Consider the following 17,602-nt stretch of genomic DNA (forward strand, 5'->3'; position numbering starts at 1 on the left):
GGAATGTGGACAATGTCCACATGAAGAGTCAGACAGCTGGAACCTAACAGCAGGCCAGAGCAGAGCTGCAGCTTGCTTTAACAGCTGCTGACGTGGATCAACGTGTGAATTCGAAACCCACACACACGCCAAAATCTGCACAGCTGGAAACACTCGCCGTGCCCGAGTGGCAGCCAGCTTGAGGACCTCGCATTCAACCTCAAAAAGTTGAAAAAAGATGGATGTTTAGCGCTTGTTATGTAGTAGTGTGGAATGTAAACAGACTGGCAGATATTTACAGCACATTAGGAAACATTCATCAAGTTAAAAAATGCAGGCAACTAATGATGCTTTTCCTCACGAGTCACCGTGAGTTCTACCAAAAATTAAAATATTCACACACCTAATGCTCCAGGGCCCTAATCAAAACGATTATAAATGTTAAGGTGTTATTTTAAGTTCTGTTGTAAACCGGCTTTACATCCTCGCCGCTGATGCAAGTTTTGTTCTTCATCTGCAAATTAATTGCAGGCAGCAGCTCACCACAGAGGTAATGGAAAAACTCATTAGAAATGATTGTGACGGGAAAACCTTCCAAGTCTTGAGAATGTGTTGTGTGCGCACGGAAAAATCAGCCTTGATCCACGTGTCAGCTGACTCTCTTCCCTCAATTATGCCACAAAGATGAAGTCATCGTCATTTTACCTGTAATCCTGCTGATATCGCACCTTTTTAAAAAGAACGTTTTTATTCAGCAGCGTCCAAAGAGTTAATGTGGAACATTTCATCACCAAATATGTTTGGTATGTTGTTTGAATGGAAAGGACCAGAGGAAGGCACATCCATACTGAAACTAACAGTAGAGTAAGTACAATGATAAACCGTTTAAATATATTTAACTGTGACAGATCAGTGGGTAAACCTAAAATGGTTTAACAATACACTTTCATGAGCAGAAGATGACTGGATGATGTAAGTTTGTTGTTTGCAGCAGCCTGACATCTGGTGGGCATTGTTGAAATGTATTTAGAAATATTTCACAGAGGTTTAACCCTTGTGCTATCTTAGATGACCCCACCCTTACATTGACGTGTTCTCCCTACCATGACAAAGATGGATAAAGGTGGAAAGATTTCATGTAATCCATGGACACCAGTGAAGATCACAAATCATTGAAGAAAAAAGGTTTAGCGCACTGTCTAGTGGGTCTAGATGACCCAACTCCCAATGTTAAAGTGCCTATATACTTGCCTGAATCCTACATTACTCTGGTCAGGGGTCTGCAACCTGTGGGAATACAAGATCCATTTAGTCCCATTTTTTATTGAACCATAGCCCAACGAGAGCCATACTTCCCGGTTTCGTTTTGAATCCGTTATGGTATTCGTTTATAAAATGTAGCTTTTAAACACTTACAATACTAGTATTACATTTTTTTTTTAACCACACCTTCCTTATAAAATAAAATACCCCCTGTGTTAAATAAGATCCTCCTGCTGCAGCAGATCTACTTTACATGTACAGGACTTTGCATCTAAACGGCAACTAGACACTGTTGTGCTGCAGAATATTAGAGGATTTGCGTTAAACTTAATTGAAATCATTCCCACTATAGATTTCACCATCATTTTACTCAGTTATCTGACATCTTAAATTCATGTTCAAATTGTTTGCATTTCTCTGGACTTGTGGGCAATAAAGGGTTCTAAAATTGGACCAAAGGGCCGGCCAGGAGCAGATGCCTGGAGTGTTTTGGTAATCCATCTCATTGGAGAAGGAAATACAATGGAGCGTGGACAAAAACCTGCTTTAATTTTGATTGAAAAAAATGAAAATATGTAAAAGAAAAAAAGCAAAAACATAAAAGAGTTTTTATAGTTGGCCCACCTCTGGTTTAACCCCTTCAAGATGTGTGTCACTAATTTGCATTATGGCATTAATTCCAGGACTTCACTTCATTTAGCATGACCTTGATTGGAAAAAACATTGGAGAATATTTTCTTATTTAGGAAATAAATTCTGGCATGGCAGGATTAAAGCTTTTCCTCTTGTACTGCAGACTAAAAACTGTAACTCTGAACGATCACACAACTTTTGCAAATAATTCTTGTCTCACAAGTGGTGAAAATATGCAGCTCTGTTTTCTTTTCTCTCCTGCTATACCCCTGATCTATTTATGTTGGCATAAAACATTTCATTTCTGTCTACCTTTTAAGCATGTGCAGCAATTTTCCAGCTCACTCCTTGTTTCTATTCTGGAAATCATCCCCACAGAAATGACTCCTAAAGCTCCTCAGACATTTGTCTCCACCTTAAGTTCTCTAAAAGAAAAATAAGATTCATCTAAACCTGATCAGTAAGATTGCCAACAAGTTTTCACAAATGCTATGCTAGTTTGTTTTCATTGGGACATCACCCTGGTACTGGTTGAAAGTATCAACGTATCCATCTGCTCTTAGTTTACATGATGTTTTACTGTTGAAATCTAAGTTATTGCAAATCTATTCAATACTTCCTGTTTGGAACACCATTTATAGTCAGTGGTTCAGATGCTTTCCAGTATCCACAAATGTGTGGCATTATTTCTGTAATATTTAAGACAGTAACACCTGATATTTCTCATTAAAAAGCTTTACTGAACCTTTTCGTTCCAAAATAAGGTAAAAAAAAAAGTCTCCGCTGTCACTTCTGATTAGTTTGCAGTAGTCAGAATATCTGGCATTGAACAGATTTTCTTTCGCAAAATGAACTTATCACGCGAGAAATGATCTGTTACAAATGGAGTTGAACTTGTAAAATACTCGTATGGCCACTAGAAAACATTTAGTTAAAAAGTTCATGTTACCAGGCTGAGATTGCACAAAGGTTGTAGTGATGACTGCATCATGTAGCTTGTGTGTTTTTTTGTCCTTATGTAACTTGTCCAATACATTAACAATACAGCACAAAGCACACAGGTCTGTTACACTGAGGCACATGGTGAAGACAGATGTATGGCTGAAGGGGGGCTTTTATTTCCTGACTTCTGATCATTTTATTAGCTCAGCTAATGACGGTTACTCCAAAATTAGATTTAAGATGACCTCATTTTTCTTGGAAACGCAATACTATGGAGAGAAATTAGACTCAGTCGGATTTGTGCGTGCGTAATTCGTGATTTGTGCGTAAAATTAGGATTTGTGTATGCGTGATTTGTTACTCACATAATACGTTTTGTGTATAAGTTAAAAAAAATATAAAATGAAAAAAATACAAAATTCAATTTACGTATGCACAAATTAAGATTACAACAGCTTGAAACTACTTACACACACATCTTTAAAAAACACGCACGAATCCCTTGTTACGCACACACGAAGCCAAAGTTACGCACGGATCTGACTACCGTGAGACTCTTTTCACGTCTCACAAATTCGTCCGTAAGTGCTGCATTTAAATACCAGTGGAATGCTCGGTCATTAGAATTTTCCTATCAGCCTTCCCTTCTAAACGTATCCAGACAATGACTCAATCAATACATGAAGACAGTAGATGTTAGTGTTGAACATAGAGGCTACTTACTTCGGGGCGCTGACCACCGAGATGCGCCGCCATTCTTCCGGTGTCTCTCTCAGTCTGACTGCCTTTGATTTTTCCGGAAAAAAAAACAGTGCCTCCTACTGGTCGTTCCTGTTACGCATTTTGTATCAATTCGGTGTCTCGGAGAATAATATACTTTTAATATATATATTAGCGTTTAAGAGTGAACGTCATATTCTCAGATAATTATTTTTATTTTCCTTTAAAGTTTTTTTAAGCCCTGCTACACCCACTGAAGGAAATACGTTTAGAAGGGAAGGCTGATAGGAAGATTCTAATGACCGAGCATTCCACTGGTATTTAAACGCAGCACTTACGGACGGATTTGTGAGACGCGAAAAGAGTCTCACGGTAGATCCGTGCGTAACTTTGGGTTCGTGTGTGCGTAACAAGGGATTCGTGCGTGTTTTTTAAAGATGTGTGTGTGTAAGTAGTTTCAAGCTGTTGTAATCTTAATTTGTGCATATGTAAATTGCATTTTGTATTTTTTTCATTTTATATTTTTTTAACTTATACACAAAACGTGTTATGTGAATAACAAATCACGCACAAATCCAAAGTTATGCACAAATCCTAATTTACGCACGCACAAAGCAAGAATATGCATACACAAATCCTAATTTACGCACAAATCAAGAATTACGCACGCACAAATCCGACTGAGTCTAATTTCTCTCCATACAATACTACCGGTAGTTTTGATTGTCGTCCTCTAGTGGACTGGGATGGAACTGTTTCAGATTAACAGTGCATGACTACCTCCAGATTGGGCTTTTATGTTTTTAACTGCAGAATTATTCCACCTAAGGCAAATTCTGTCCAACACGAGTCTGTTTTTACAGCTTCTAGCCACTTTTCTAGTGACTCTTTCTTGGATCAGAAGTGAGGTTGCTTTGCTGATGCGGAGAACAAGATAACATGGAGATCATCTCCTGAATTATTTGCTCTCCAGTAGGTTGAGGCTGGCCATGTGCTCGTCCAAGGACTTGACTCCAAAGCCGTTGCTGTTATTGCCATTCAGGGCCGCGTCTTCTTTAACTGGAGCGGACGTGTGCTGCGTCTCCCTCCAGTCCTGAGGGGAACTGAGGCTTGTACGCTCTGATTTATGCTGCAACAGAGGAGATTCTGATTAGGGGACAAAGACATTTAAACACTGATGCTTTTCCCCCAACTGAGAACTTAATGAAGTGAATGTTGTTCTAGACGGCATCTTTGTGTTTTGGGATATTTTTCATTAGACCCAGTTCTATGAAAATGGTCTTTTTGGTGTTTTTAATATGTTCCTGTGGCATTTTTCTGATGATAAGGGATATATATATATATATATATATATATATATATGTTTGGATGTGCCGCGCCAAAGTGTGTTTATCAGGAAACAAACTGTATCAACATGTCGTGGGTTTGTCGGATGGAGTTCTGCTTGATCCTGGATCGTCCTAGGAAGTGTTCCCCGGTGTGGAATAATTTTGATCTCGTGACGCCATACAAGGTAAATCGTTTTCTCCTTTATATACTATTTTTTACGGTGGCGCATTGCACTCACTTTATCAGTTTATCAAGTGAATGACCCGTGATACATATGATAGTCAGTTAGAGAGCCTTACAGTTGCTTTATTCATGTTATCATGTAATTATGAGATCCTTATCCCTAATCATGAGATAGGGTGTTTATTTTTTTTAACAAGTGAATGCAATGTTCTGGTAAAAGGTTTGAATTGTTTTCAGATAAATAAACTTTTTGTGTTATTGTAGGTGAAGTGTCGGCTCTGCTCCACAGAGCTATCTTATATCAATAAGAGCACTTCATCAATGCTGAGGCATTATAGAGCTACGCATGGCTATGAAGAATTGGCAGATACTCGTGAGAGTACCCCAGGTATTTATTAAATTCTCTCTAAAAATTGTGCTAAAAAAAAAAAACACGCATGCAAACAGACAGGCTCCAGGCCAGGTATCGAACATCCAACCCTCTTGTTGTGAGGCGACAGTGCTAACCACTGCTCCACCACGTCGTATTATGTCTATTTGATATTGTTTGTAAAAATTACAGTCATTTTATTAAGCTTTTGACAAAATAGTTCCTTTTGGCTTGCAGTTCCTAACAAGCAAGCAGTGGATGAGGCAGTGGTCAATATGATCATCAAAGACTGTCAGCCACTCAGCTTTGTTGAAAATGAGGGATTCAGGGAGCTTCTGAAGCTTATTTTACCCTCGTATGCTCTACCAAGCAGGAAGGTATGTTTAAGAATGTTTATTATATGTTTGTACTAACTATATAACTATATTTTATTGGTGTAACAGTATTTGTATGGTTGTTTTCAGACCATCAAGGACTTGGTGAGCCAGAAATATGAGGAGGAAAAGGAGAAAACCAAAAAGGACCTCCAGAGTGCCGTTGCTGTTACTTTAACAGCTGATATGTGGACGTCTATGAATATGGAGGCATATCTAGCCATGAACTCCATTCATCAGTCTTGGCAGTGCAGCATTTTCCTCAGAAACACACTGCAGAAAACATTGCCACGGTTAAAAGGAGCCTCATGGAGGAGTGGGGCATAGCAGGAAAGGTCAGGTGTCTTGTCACTGATGCAGCAGCAAACATGACTGCATGTGCTTGAATGCTGCAAATACGGCATACCATTTGTATAGCCCATTCCCTGAATTTAACTGTGAGAAAATCATGTGATCAAATCCCAACAATAACTGAAATACGCAACAAAACACGACACATTGTGACATACTTTCGATGGAGCATGACTGCTAAAGAGAAGCTCACTCAAATACAGCAACAGCTGGGAACACGGGGCCATAAATGAATAAACGAGGTGCCAACACGACGGAACAGTACCTACATGTTTGAAGGAATGACTGAGCAGAAGGAGGCAGTCTGGGTGTCACTGGCCTCATCAAAACCTGACATCACTCCACTGACTCCAGAAGAATGTCAGATCATTGAAGAGATGCTCAGGGTTCTAGCTCCTTTTGACCAAGCTTCAAGAGGAAAAAAGGGTCTCTGGGTCGAAGGTCATTCCCATGATGAGAATGATCCACATTGAGCTCCAACGTCAGGCCACAACTGTAACAAAAATAGCTGCTCAGCAACTGGCTGAAAACCTGAGGAAGCGGCTAACTAACCCTATTTGCGGCATGGAATCTCTGTGTGATGACTCTGGCAACTCTGTTAGATCCCAGATTTAAAAAGAATGGATTTGTTAGTCAGCAAAAGGCAAGTGAAGCGGTGAAGAGACTGCAGTCAGAATGTGCAGAAGAAATGAGGAGCCAAGAGAAGAAGAGCCTAGCTCTTCACATGGGTCAGAACCCAGTTCAGGTATGAAAATACATTTCAGTGGCACTTTGTGATATGATATATCATGTGATAATAAAGTAATGATTAACTATTTTTTTAGGGCACAATCTCTGGAAAACTTTAGATCTGGAGGTTGCAGAGACCCAGAAGACGAGGAACGCAACAGCTGACTCCATTATTGAAGTCTAACGTTACCTGGCAGAAACAAACACACCCAGAAACCAAGATCCTTTGCAATATTGGAAATGGAACCAGGAAATATACCCACATCTTTATCAACTTGCACTTAAAACCCTCTGCTCACCATCATCGTCTGTACCATGCGGCTGGGGAGCTGGTTTCTCAATAAAAATTCATGAACTAATCACTTTTTGTCTTTTATTTCATATGATTTAAAAGTTAAGATGACAAATGTGCACAAAAGTTAAAAAATTGTAACTCTGAATTTTTACTCTAATTTGCTATATTTTACATACTAACTCAGTTTTAGCATTTACACCAACAAGGAATTTCTTTACCTGCAATGATTTTATAACTACTGCTGGGGTCACTATTGGGTGACCAACACAGTATCAATACAGTGACAACACAGTTTGTTTAGTGTGTCAATACACACCTTGAGGTATCATCGTCCCATCACTAATATATATATATATATATATATATATATATATATATATATATATATATATATATATATATATATATATATATATATATATATATATATATATATATATATATATATATATATATATATATATATATATATATATATATATATATATATATAAACTTAAGATTAAAATTGTGTTTCTGAGTTTTTATTCAAGGTTTTGTGAATCAGGAGCAGACGGAAAAATGCCGTTGGAATAAGACTGTGGTTCACAAGCTTCCTGCTTTGCTCCATTCTGATGCATCCACTTGTAGACAAATTGATCCAAGAAGTGATCATTTGGCAATAATCATTTTAATTAAAAAGTGAGTGTTTATAGGACTTTAAAGTTGGAATTACACAGTTTGTGAAAAAAAATAACATTGATTTAATAAGATTTAACATGGGGAATGTAAACAAAGGGGTAAAAAACACAAACTAGATTAACTGAGTTTTTTAAGAAATGGTAGGGATAAAGAATTGGTGGATTTTAGCTCCCTTTTTTTCCCTTTTCTTTTAACATGTTAAGCTAATTTCGACCAAACTTAGTGGGGAACTACTAAAAATCTTTTGTGTTTTTAAAAGTCCTACTATTCAGTGGAATAAAAAAATAAAAAAGTAATAAAAAAAATTAAAACTCCTTTTTAGGTAGAGGGTGGAACTCTTTAACTCCTGCAGAAGTAGTCGGACGTTTTTAAGGGAGGGACCCAGCGTGTCACGCCCCCAGTTGTCCGTTGAACACACACCAGCGACGCAGTTTTAGGTGTTTAATTTTGTTATTGCATTTAAGATTTAATGGACAGCGAGACGCAGAAAGATACTGAATTAGAGCCGCCATCAATTATCGACCGATACTACACACGGTGGTACAGAGCAGGTAAGAAAGTCTTGATTAATTAATGTCCGTCGATATTTTTATTTAACTGGATAAGTAATATGTTCAAGTATATTGGCTTAAAAATAAGCAATTGTTTCTATATTTTAGATATGAAGGGGCAACCATGCGAGGACCACTGTATTCTCCAGCATTCAAACAGGTGGAGTTAATTAGTAGTTTTCTTTGCTAACGCGTTACGCATGCGCAGTGAGTTGTCTCGGTACCATTGAGAATTCCTTTAGTGTAAAAATCCCAATATATGTTATAGTTGCAACAGAAGACTAAATCCTCTAAATCTAAAACAACTTGAACAGAAAATATTACATTTTTGTTCAAGTTTAGGTGATTTATAGTTGCAGTTAAGTCTGCATTTTATACACACACCAGACAGTTACTTTACTGTCATTTTCCACTCAGCTTATAGTTTATTTACTTCTAGAATAAATATTGTCTAAAGACTTTCATATATATATTTTTTGCTCTCCAGAATATGTGTCGTCACTTTAGCAGAAACCCATCCGGTTCTCCAGAATGGACGCACAATCAAAACCATAAACTACCAGATCAGTAACGGCTGCAGTCGCTTAAACAATAAAGTTTCTGGAAAATCCAAGAGGGTAAACTATTTTTGTGCTCTTATTTCTAGTATCAAAATGTTTCCTTTTTCATGTTTTACTCCCCTCTCCCCAAAACAGGGAGGTCAGTTTCTTACAGATTTTGCACCTTTGTGTAGAATTACATGCACAGATGAGACCAAGTATACAATCTACAGGTGAGATTTCCCGCCCTTTATCCTGGATTCATCTTCCACTTTATGGAACGTTTTTGTAACTTAAACATTTGTCTTCAGCTGCATCCGCGGCCGTCTGCTGGAGGTCAATGAGAATATTTTGGAAAGACCAAATCTGTTACTAGAAAAGGCAAGTTTGTTTACGTCATCAAAGCTGAACATTTATGTCTCTTTAAATGTAGAATTTACCGTCTGGATACCAGAACTACATCAGAACACTTTCAAACCAAAAATCCTGTAATATTTCATCCTTTTTGACACATTTATTCTCTTTTGTTCAATCAGCCGTCAACTGAAGGATACATCGCTGTCATCCTCCCAAAGTTTGAGGAAAGCAAGAGTGTGACAGAAAATCTGTTGAGCAGGAAAGAGTTTGAGAGCATCGTCTCCAAGCGTGATCAGCAGCCACAAGCGTCCTGATGAAGAGTGCCATCTTCAAGCTGGAACAGCAGTTTTTGGGTTTTTTTTCCTCCCCATCAGCTCAAAACACATGGAGTACAGACTGAATGGTGCATTGAAAAATTATGTATTAATCAATACTATTGTTGATTTTGATTCTAACAGGCCTTGCTTTTTTTGTGGTTGTTAAATTACTTTTGGAGAAAATAGTGAGTCGTTCATTTTTTTGTTGTAAAAAAAACAACCGGTGACTTTTTTTTAATTAAAAAAAATATTGTTTATTTCTTCTTTTCTTCACGTTTCAGCTGTCAAAAGAAGAGGTGATCCAAAACTAGATATGATTTTTTTCACATCTTTAACTGCTCTCACACAGTTAAATCATCATCAGACTGCCTCTAGAAATAGCAAAACCATCACTGAATAGGCTTCAAGTACCATAAATACTTAGAAATATATCATATTAATACATGCAGTTGAGTTCAGATCTTTGACTATATATGAGAGCTGGACTGAGTGTGATGTCACCCATAGCAAAGGACTTCTGGCTCCAACGAAGTCGATTCAGTCATTTTTTTGCCTGTTGGAGCCTGAAATTGTCAGTAAGCAAGTGATTGGTCCAAGTCGATCTGAGTCATTGTTTCTATGGCAACCCCTCTAACCAATCAGGAGTGAGCTTATTATACCACCTAAAGCGGGGGTAATCTGTTAAATGTTCCATGTGGGGGGGTTACCTGTTATTGAGGTGTCTGGTCAGTTTATACGTTGAATAACTTGCAAAAAAGAAAAAAACATATAAAATTATCAAGATTATGTAAAAATAAGGTATCAGGGTAAGAAAGATTATTCTGACTAACAAAAATGCTAACTAGTGCTTTATAAAAGGTCTATGAGATTTTGGTTTCTTGGAACCAGTGGATACTTCCTGTTTGGGACGCCAGGGGGAGGGGTTACTCAGTCCAGTCCTCATTTACAGTCAGTGGTTCAGATGCTTCCCAGTATCCACAAATGCGTGGCACTTCTGAATAATTTCTGTAATATTTAAGACGGTAGCATCTGATATAATTTCTCGTTATCCCTTGTGCTATCCTAGGCACTTTACCATTGGGAGTTGGGTCATCTAGACCCACTAGACAGTGCTCTGAACCTTTTTTCTTCAATGATTTGTGATCTTCACTGGTGTCCATGGATTACATGAAATCTTTCCACCTTTATCCACCTTAGTCATGGTAGGGAGAAGACGTCAATGTAAGGGTGGGGTCATCTAAGATAGCACAAGGGTTAAAAAGCTTTACTTAACCTTTTCGTTCCTAAATAAGGTAAAAAAAAAAAGTCTCCGCTGTCACTTCTGATTAGTTTGCAGTAGTCAGAATATTTGGCATTGAACAGATTTTCTTTCGCTAAATGAACTTATCACACGTGAAATGATGACAAATGAAGTTGAACTTGTAAAATACTCGTATGGCCACTATAAAACATTTAGTTAAAAGGTTCATGTTACCAGGCTGAGATTGCACAAAGGTTGTAGTGATGACTGCATCATGTAGCTTGTGTGTTTTTTTGTCCTTATGTAACTTGTCCAATACATTAACAATACAGCACAAAGCACACAGGTCTGTTACACTGAGGCACATGGTGAAGACAGATGTATGGCTGAAGGGGGGCTTTTATTTCCTGACTTCTGATCATTTTATTAGCTCAACTAATGACGGTTACTCCAAAATTAGATTTAAGATGACCTCACTTTTCTTGGAAACGCAATACTACCGGTAGTTTTGATTGTCGTCCTCTAGTGGACTGGGATGGAACTGTTTCAGATTAACAGTGCATGACTACCTCCAGATTGGGCTTTTATGTTTTTAACTGCAGAATTATTCCACCTAAGGCAAATTCTGCCCAACAAAGTCTGTTTTTACAGCTTCTAGCCACTTTTCTAGTGACTCTTTCTTGGATCAGGAGTGCTCCACAGAAGTGAGGTTGCTTTGCTGATGCGGAGAACAAGATAACATGGAGATCATCTCCTGAATTATTTGCTCTCCAGTAGGTTGAGGCTGGCCATGTGCTCGTCCAAGGACTTGACTCCAAAGCCGTTGCTGTTATTGCCATTCAGGGCCGCGTCTTTTTTAACTGGAGCGGACGTGTGCTGCGTCTCCCTCCAGTCCTGAGGGGAACTGAGGCTTGTACGCTCTGATTTATGCTGCAACAGAGGAGATTCTGATTAGGGGACAAAGACATTTAAACACTGATGCTTTTCCCCCAACTGAGAACTTAATGAAGTGAATGTTGTTCTAGACGGCATCTTTGTGTTTTGGGATATTTTTCATTAGACCCAGTTCTATGAAAATGGTCTTTTTGGTGTTTTTAATATGTTCCTGTGGCATTTTTCTGATAATGAGGGACATACATATCTATATATATATCTATATCTATATATATATATATATACATATATATATATAAATCTTCAGATTAAAATTGTATTTCTGAGTTTTTATTCAAGCTTTTGTGAATCAGGAGCAGACGGAAAAATGCCGTTGGAATAAGATTGCGGTTCACAAGCTTCCTGCTTTGCTCCATTCTGATGCATCCACTTGTAGACAAATTGATCCGTGTACGTCTTTGTTTTCCTTGTCCAAAGTGACATCTGGTTCAAAAATGTACGGCTGGATAGCTGGGAGAGAACAGGAAAGACATTCACAGCTATAACTCAGAGGTGAATTCTTAACGCACTCCTTCTGCTCTGCAGAAACTATGTCCTAGAAAACGACACAGGTTTTATGATTTTGTCTAAAAACAACACAACTATAATTAAAAGACCACTGGGAGGGCTTTTAGAATAGATCAAAAGATGGATTTAAAGTGGCACTTTAAAGAGTTTAGTGTTCAGTTTAGTGTCTGGATGTCACCTTTTTGATGAGCTTGTTACAGAGTGGAAGGAGGGAGGCGACCACTGTCATTAGACTTCTGCTTGCTTGAATGGTGGAGTCCACCTGCAGACAAATACAAAGAAAAGACATTTTCGCTTAAAATTAAATGTTTCAGATTGATTGAATTGGGTTCATTTACCCAAGCTTTTACATTAGCAGTTGATATGTTTAAAGGTATTTTTTCTTTCTTTTTTCCCTCTTTTGATGGCGGGCTTTGGTGGGAAATATAAAACGTTAAATATTGTAAAAGTGTTTAAACTGCCAGATCAAATGTCTGTTCATTTGTTTTGCGCCTAATGAAAGTAGATGTTCACACATGCTTTAATTAAGGTCTCTGAATGTTGATTTAGCCTTTCTATGATATTAAAGATATTTACTGCCTCCTATTGAAAGAAAATTGCTACATATTGAAACAGAATTCCATCGGAATTTGGTCTGGGCAGAATATTGTTGCACACTTTAAATGAACAGCACACCACTGCACATTTTGTGAGTTTTACTCACGGGTTTTTCCAAGTAAAGCAGCTTATGCAAGCACATACATGTGGGTTATTTTTTTCTGGAAAAACAAACTCTCAGTGCTCCTCAGATCTCTTTTCTTTCCCTCTCATTCATGCTGCCCTTCGCTCCAGCATGACGTCATTCTTACTCGACGGCGCTAGTTCCACCTGCTGGCCATTTACAGTACTACACGGTTTGTAATGAACCCACAAACACTTGAACAGTTTTAAAACTAAACAATTATAAAATAACTAAAAAATAACTAACAAGGGGGGTAGCTTCTTTTCACTGTCCTTACAATATATAGACTGGAAAAAAAACTTTATTGCTCCTACAAAGGTGGAATTACCTAAAATTCTAGATGAACTTTTTTGGTTACCAGTCGGGACGCCGGTAACATCCAAAGTTTACCGGCCAAATTAGGTTTCTACAAGCCAAACGTTTCTCTGGAAAAATAATTTGTGTATTTCAAAGCAAAACAGTCATTCCCTTTAATTATAAAGTTTCAGTTGATGATTATTCTAATAATAATTGGTTGAATGCTATAAAGCACTGGAAATAACAATAAAATACTTCAGCGGAAAGTCTATTTGACTTGATAAACTAATAACACATTTCTAAAGTTAAAAAAAACAATTTAATTTATTAATTCCCCAAAAACTAGTGAGTGTGTTTATAACATGGAGTGTGTAATTATATTTGCATTTATAAACAAACAGTGGGGAGTTTTAATAAGCAGTGCTTTTTTTTTCAAATTGCTCTCTCTCTCTATAAATATATATAGGTAATAGAATAATACAATTTAAAAAAATTACAAAACCGATATATCAAACTCATTTTAGATATAAAACTCATACATTAATTAGAAAATAAAGACAGATTAACGAGGACTTTAGAAGATGATTTCAGCTAGTGGGACAGTAAGGTATTGATTTGAAATAATCTTTCTGAATAAACACACAAACTATTTTCACCTTGATACACAGCATTTACATGAACAACGATCACATAAAACTCCAGATGAATGAAGCCAAAGATGCAGTTTAGGTACCTTCTGGAAGGGGGCAGTCTTGCCCTGAACAGGGGTCTTGGCCCCCATCTGCAGCTGCTGGCACAGGGCCACCAGCTTCTCATTTTCTGTCAACACCACAGCCTTCTCCTCATCAACCAGCTGGAACAGCAAGAATGACAGATAGGAAGAGACGAGGAAAGGACAGTTTTTCTAAAAAGAGTAGACATTTTCTGCAGGAGGGGGCAGGGCTTTTATGACTATACATTGATTTATTAGACTGGATTTACACTCAGGCAAGTAGTAAACACAGCAAATAATATATCTATATCTATATCTATATCTATATCTATCTATCTATATATATATATATATATATATATAAATATATATATATATATATATAGATATATATATATATATATCTATATCTATATCTATATATCTATCTATATATATATATATATATATATATATCTTCATTAGTAACAATGTGTTTGATGTAAAAAAGTACAAGGCAAGTCCAAGATCCTCCTGAATAGGTTGTGGTCCTGCACATACAACATACATAGTGGCTGATAGAAATGACAAATGACACGTGTTGAAGAGTGTCAGAAAGATTGGTTTAATTAAACTGGGAAGACCTGCAGAAGAAGGGATGAAGGCACCGTCCCTGTTTGATGGATCTAAGCTGCTGAGCGAAGAAAACCTGTGTGACAGCGTTCATTTCCTGTTCTCGCTCTGTGATTGATAAAGCAGACCGCGTAACACGAGATGGCAAAGCTTGTGATAAGGATTGTGAAAAAGTGAGAAGTTTTGAGTCCACATTGCAAGTTTTTTGTGTAACTCTCATCTTATGAAATCAAAAGTCCTTTGCTTTTCAAAGCAACCATATTTAAGATGTCAAAATCTGACTTTTGAGCTTAAAAACACCCTCTAATGAAAATAGTGTTTTCGGTGTTTTAAACATGTCCTTGTGGCCTTTTTCTAATGATAGAAGACAAATACGAAGGAAATTAAACTTAAAATTGTGTTTCTGGCTATTTCTATATTTAAATTGTTGTAAATCAGCAGCAGATGAAAAAAAGGTGAGAGGTGAGGTCCGGGTGGTAGCACACCAGTGAGCTACCATTACACATTCAATATGGCGTCCAACTTTGTGCACGCAACAAGTGGGTGTAGCGACTCTAGCCTATTTTTGGTGCAAATCATATGAATCTTGCTCCAGACTTTCTCCTCCACAGCTCTATTATGATGTATAAAATACTTGATGTCATAGAATTCCAGGCGGGCACAAACCTCAATCATTCATTTCTCCTTTATAATCAATTTACCGACGGTTGGCACTCTGTGAATGAAAAGAGGTCTCCTACCAAATCCAAGTCCCTTATTGGTCAAAGTTAAACCTGATTTAACTTTCAACGTGCGTTCAATGGCTGCGCATTTTGTACGTAGAGCCCAAAAGCGGTCATAGAAACTTGGGTAGCGATGCCTGAACGTTGTAGTGATAGACTTTTCACTGAAAGTGGTCGAGGCTGGTGTGAACGTACTGTAGTTAGATTGACACTTTTGTGATTTGGAACTGCACAGCTGTGGGTGTAAAAAAACCCAACAAATCTCTTTAAATCATCTCAAACTTCACAGCTTTTTTAGCCTCACTTTGTGTGCGTGTGCTAAGACGTAAAGAATTCTTTGCATTTATATTTACCCGAGTAGAAAATGTTTGTAGAGACGAGCACAGCTGCAGTCCCTCTTCAGACAGAACCTTAGGAATGAACCACAGAAAGATTAGGGTTATAAAACTTATATATAAACCTATCTATCTATCTATCGATCGGTCGGTCGGTCGGTCGGTCCGTCCGTCCGTCCGTCCGTCTGTCTGTCAATCCATCTATCTATCTATACATATATGCAAGAAAATATCTTCCTTTGAACTGTTGATAAAAAAAAACTACTTACTAACAAAAAGAGTTGGGTTTCTTTCTCTTTTTTTTTTCGTTCTTCATGTACCTGTCCTGCCTCTAAATGAACAAATCTTCCCAGACATTTTGGGCTCTGACTCTAAGAATGGTTATACTCACCGAAAATGATCAGTTCCCTTCACCCCCCCCCCCCCCCCCCCCCTTAATAGCCAACCAAGCCAGGAAGCTTTTGCACTACATTTTCCACCACATTGACAATTATCAAAACAATGTCAGATCTGCAGATGTGTCGTTCCTAAATGGATGTTGATCCGTCAACCTGAGTACATGTTTGGTTTAATATAAAATACCGCTACATTCATCCTAAACGTCAATAAAACAGAGGCGGATGCTGATACCTCTGCTTGATGAAAAAGATCCAGCGTGGTCTTCAGAACGCCTTCTCCTCTGAGGAATCAATAAGAAAAATGATGAAGAGGGGTAGAAATTTGTAAAAAAAACAAACTAACAAAATAAAAAAAAGTTTGTATTGCTATCCTAGAAACACTAAAAGCTGGAAACATTCCAAATCTCATGAGCGTTAAACCTTTGGAAGATATTCGTAGGAATGCCAAACTGCAAGAGCTCAGCAAGCATGTCAAATCTGATAGGTGTGATGTGCAGCGTGTTACCTGGTGAACAGGTACATGCTGTAGGCTATGCTGGCCAGGCTCTGGCTCTGTCGGATGATGTCGTGCTCCTCTTCGTCCCATTTTTCTAACTCAGCGTCAACATCCGATGAAAGCAACCGCAGTTCAAGACCCAACTTGGCCATACTTGTCTGCTCCTGCACCCTCAGAGATAAAACTGTCATTCTGAAACATGCCACACTGCAAAAACAGAATCTTAGAAAGTAAAAAGAGCCTTGTCTTTATTTTCATTCTTGCAAGGAAAAAAATTCTTATCGAGAAAGTTTGAGAGAACATGTCTTAGTTTTTTTCTTAAAATAAAAATTCTTGATAAGAACTTTTTTTTTACCCCATTGGCAGATTTTTTTTTTTTGCTTATTTAAAGACATTTTTAAATATTAAGAGTGTTTAACCTTTTTCTAGAGGTGCTGTTCTGCAGTGTGGGTGTTTGGCTGACGAAGACTTTGTCATTTGTTTTAACATCATCTTTTTAAATGTTGCTATGTGTAGCAGAATATAATATAATATAAAATTAAAAAAAAACTGCAGCCATGCAAAAGTACCACACAAACCCCATCAATTCCGCTAAAAAAAAGAAAAGAAGATACAAAGTCTCTTGAAAATGAGCTTCCTGCTGACAGAACACAAGCGCAAGATACAGCGTGAATAATTATCCAGGGTAGCTGGTGGCGTACACACTACCTCTGCATCCAACTTGACAGCTTTAGCACTTTTCAGGCTAGCAGAATGCTTCTGTGAGAAAAAAAAGGTTAATTGAAGGAGCAAAAAATCATTGTATTTGGGAAATATGTGACGCTGGATAGTTTGATACATACCCCGGGTCTTGGAAGTGATAAGTATGGTTTTCTATCCCCTAAAAGAGAGCAGTTCTGTCATCACCTTAACGCTGCATGGAAACCGTATAAATAAATCTGCAATGTTGACATGTTTTAAGTAATGCCAATGAAAGTACTTTCAAGTCATTTTTG

General features: G+C 37.7%; 2 protein-coding genes across 7 annotated transcripts in view; one reads left to right on the top strand and one right to left on the bottom strand.

Annotated features, from left to right (window-relative positions):
* Positions 1 to 4,357: 4,357 nt before the first annotated feature.
* ctnnal1 (catenin (cadherin-associated protein), alpha-like 1) overlaps positions 4,358 to 17,602 on the bottom strand; it is a 78,682-nt gene continuing 65,437 nt past the window's right edge. For 2 of the 6 annotated variants that reach the window (XM_078954972.1, XM_078954971.1), the window contains exons 12-19: positions 17,450 to 17,487; positions 17,316 to 17,366; positions 16,617 to 16,771; positions 16,344 to 16,392; positions 15,732 to 15,788; positions 14,066 to 14,185; positions 12,493 to 12,576; positions 4,358 to 4,666 (exon numbers count right to left, since the gene is read on the bottom strand). In XM_078954972.1, the coding sequence (XP_078811098.1) occupies positions 4,496 to 4,666; positions 12,493 to 12,576; positions 14,066 to 14,185; positions 15,732 to 15,788; positions 16,344 to 16,392; positions 16,617 to 16,771; positions 17,316 to 17,366; positions 17,450 to 17,487 (725 nt within the window). In that variant the 3' untranslated portion in view covers positions 4,358 to 4,495. Of the gene's footprint in view, positions 4,667 to 9,841; positions 11,784 to 12,061; positions 12,258 to 12,492; positions 12,577 to 14,065; positions 14,186 to 15,731; positions 15,789 to 16,343; positions 16,393 to 16,616; positions 16,772 to 17,315; positions 17,367 to 17,449; positions 17,488 to 17,602 lie in introns of those variants that run through there. The other 4 variants (XM_023959783.2, XM_023959782.2, XM_078954970.1 and 1 more) reach the window with 2 other exon arrangements.
* abitram (actin binding transcription modulator) lies at positions 8,202 to 9,870 on the top strand. The gene is made up of 6 exons (XM_004073807.5): positions 8,202 to 8,400; positions 8,509 to 8,560; positions 8,888 to 9,017; positions 9,096 to 9,172; positions 9,251 to 9,320; positions 9,476 to 9,870. The coding sequence occupies exons 1-6, from the start codon at positions 8,319 to 8,321 to the stop codon at positions 9,608 to 9,610; spliced, it is 546 nt and encodes a 181-aa protein (XP_004073855.1). The 5' UTR covers positions 8,202 to 8,318; the 3' UTR covers positions 9,611 to 9,870.

Source organism: Oryzias latipes, chromosome 11 (assembly GCF_053564925.1).
Source record: "Oryzias latipes strain Hd-rR chromosome 11, Olatipes_Hd-rR_3.1".
Taxonomy (NCBI): Eukaryota; Metazoa; Chordata; class Actinopteri; order Beloniformes; family Adrianichthyidae; genus Oryzias; species Oryzias latipes.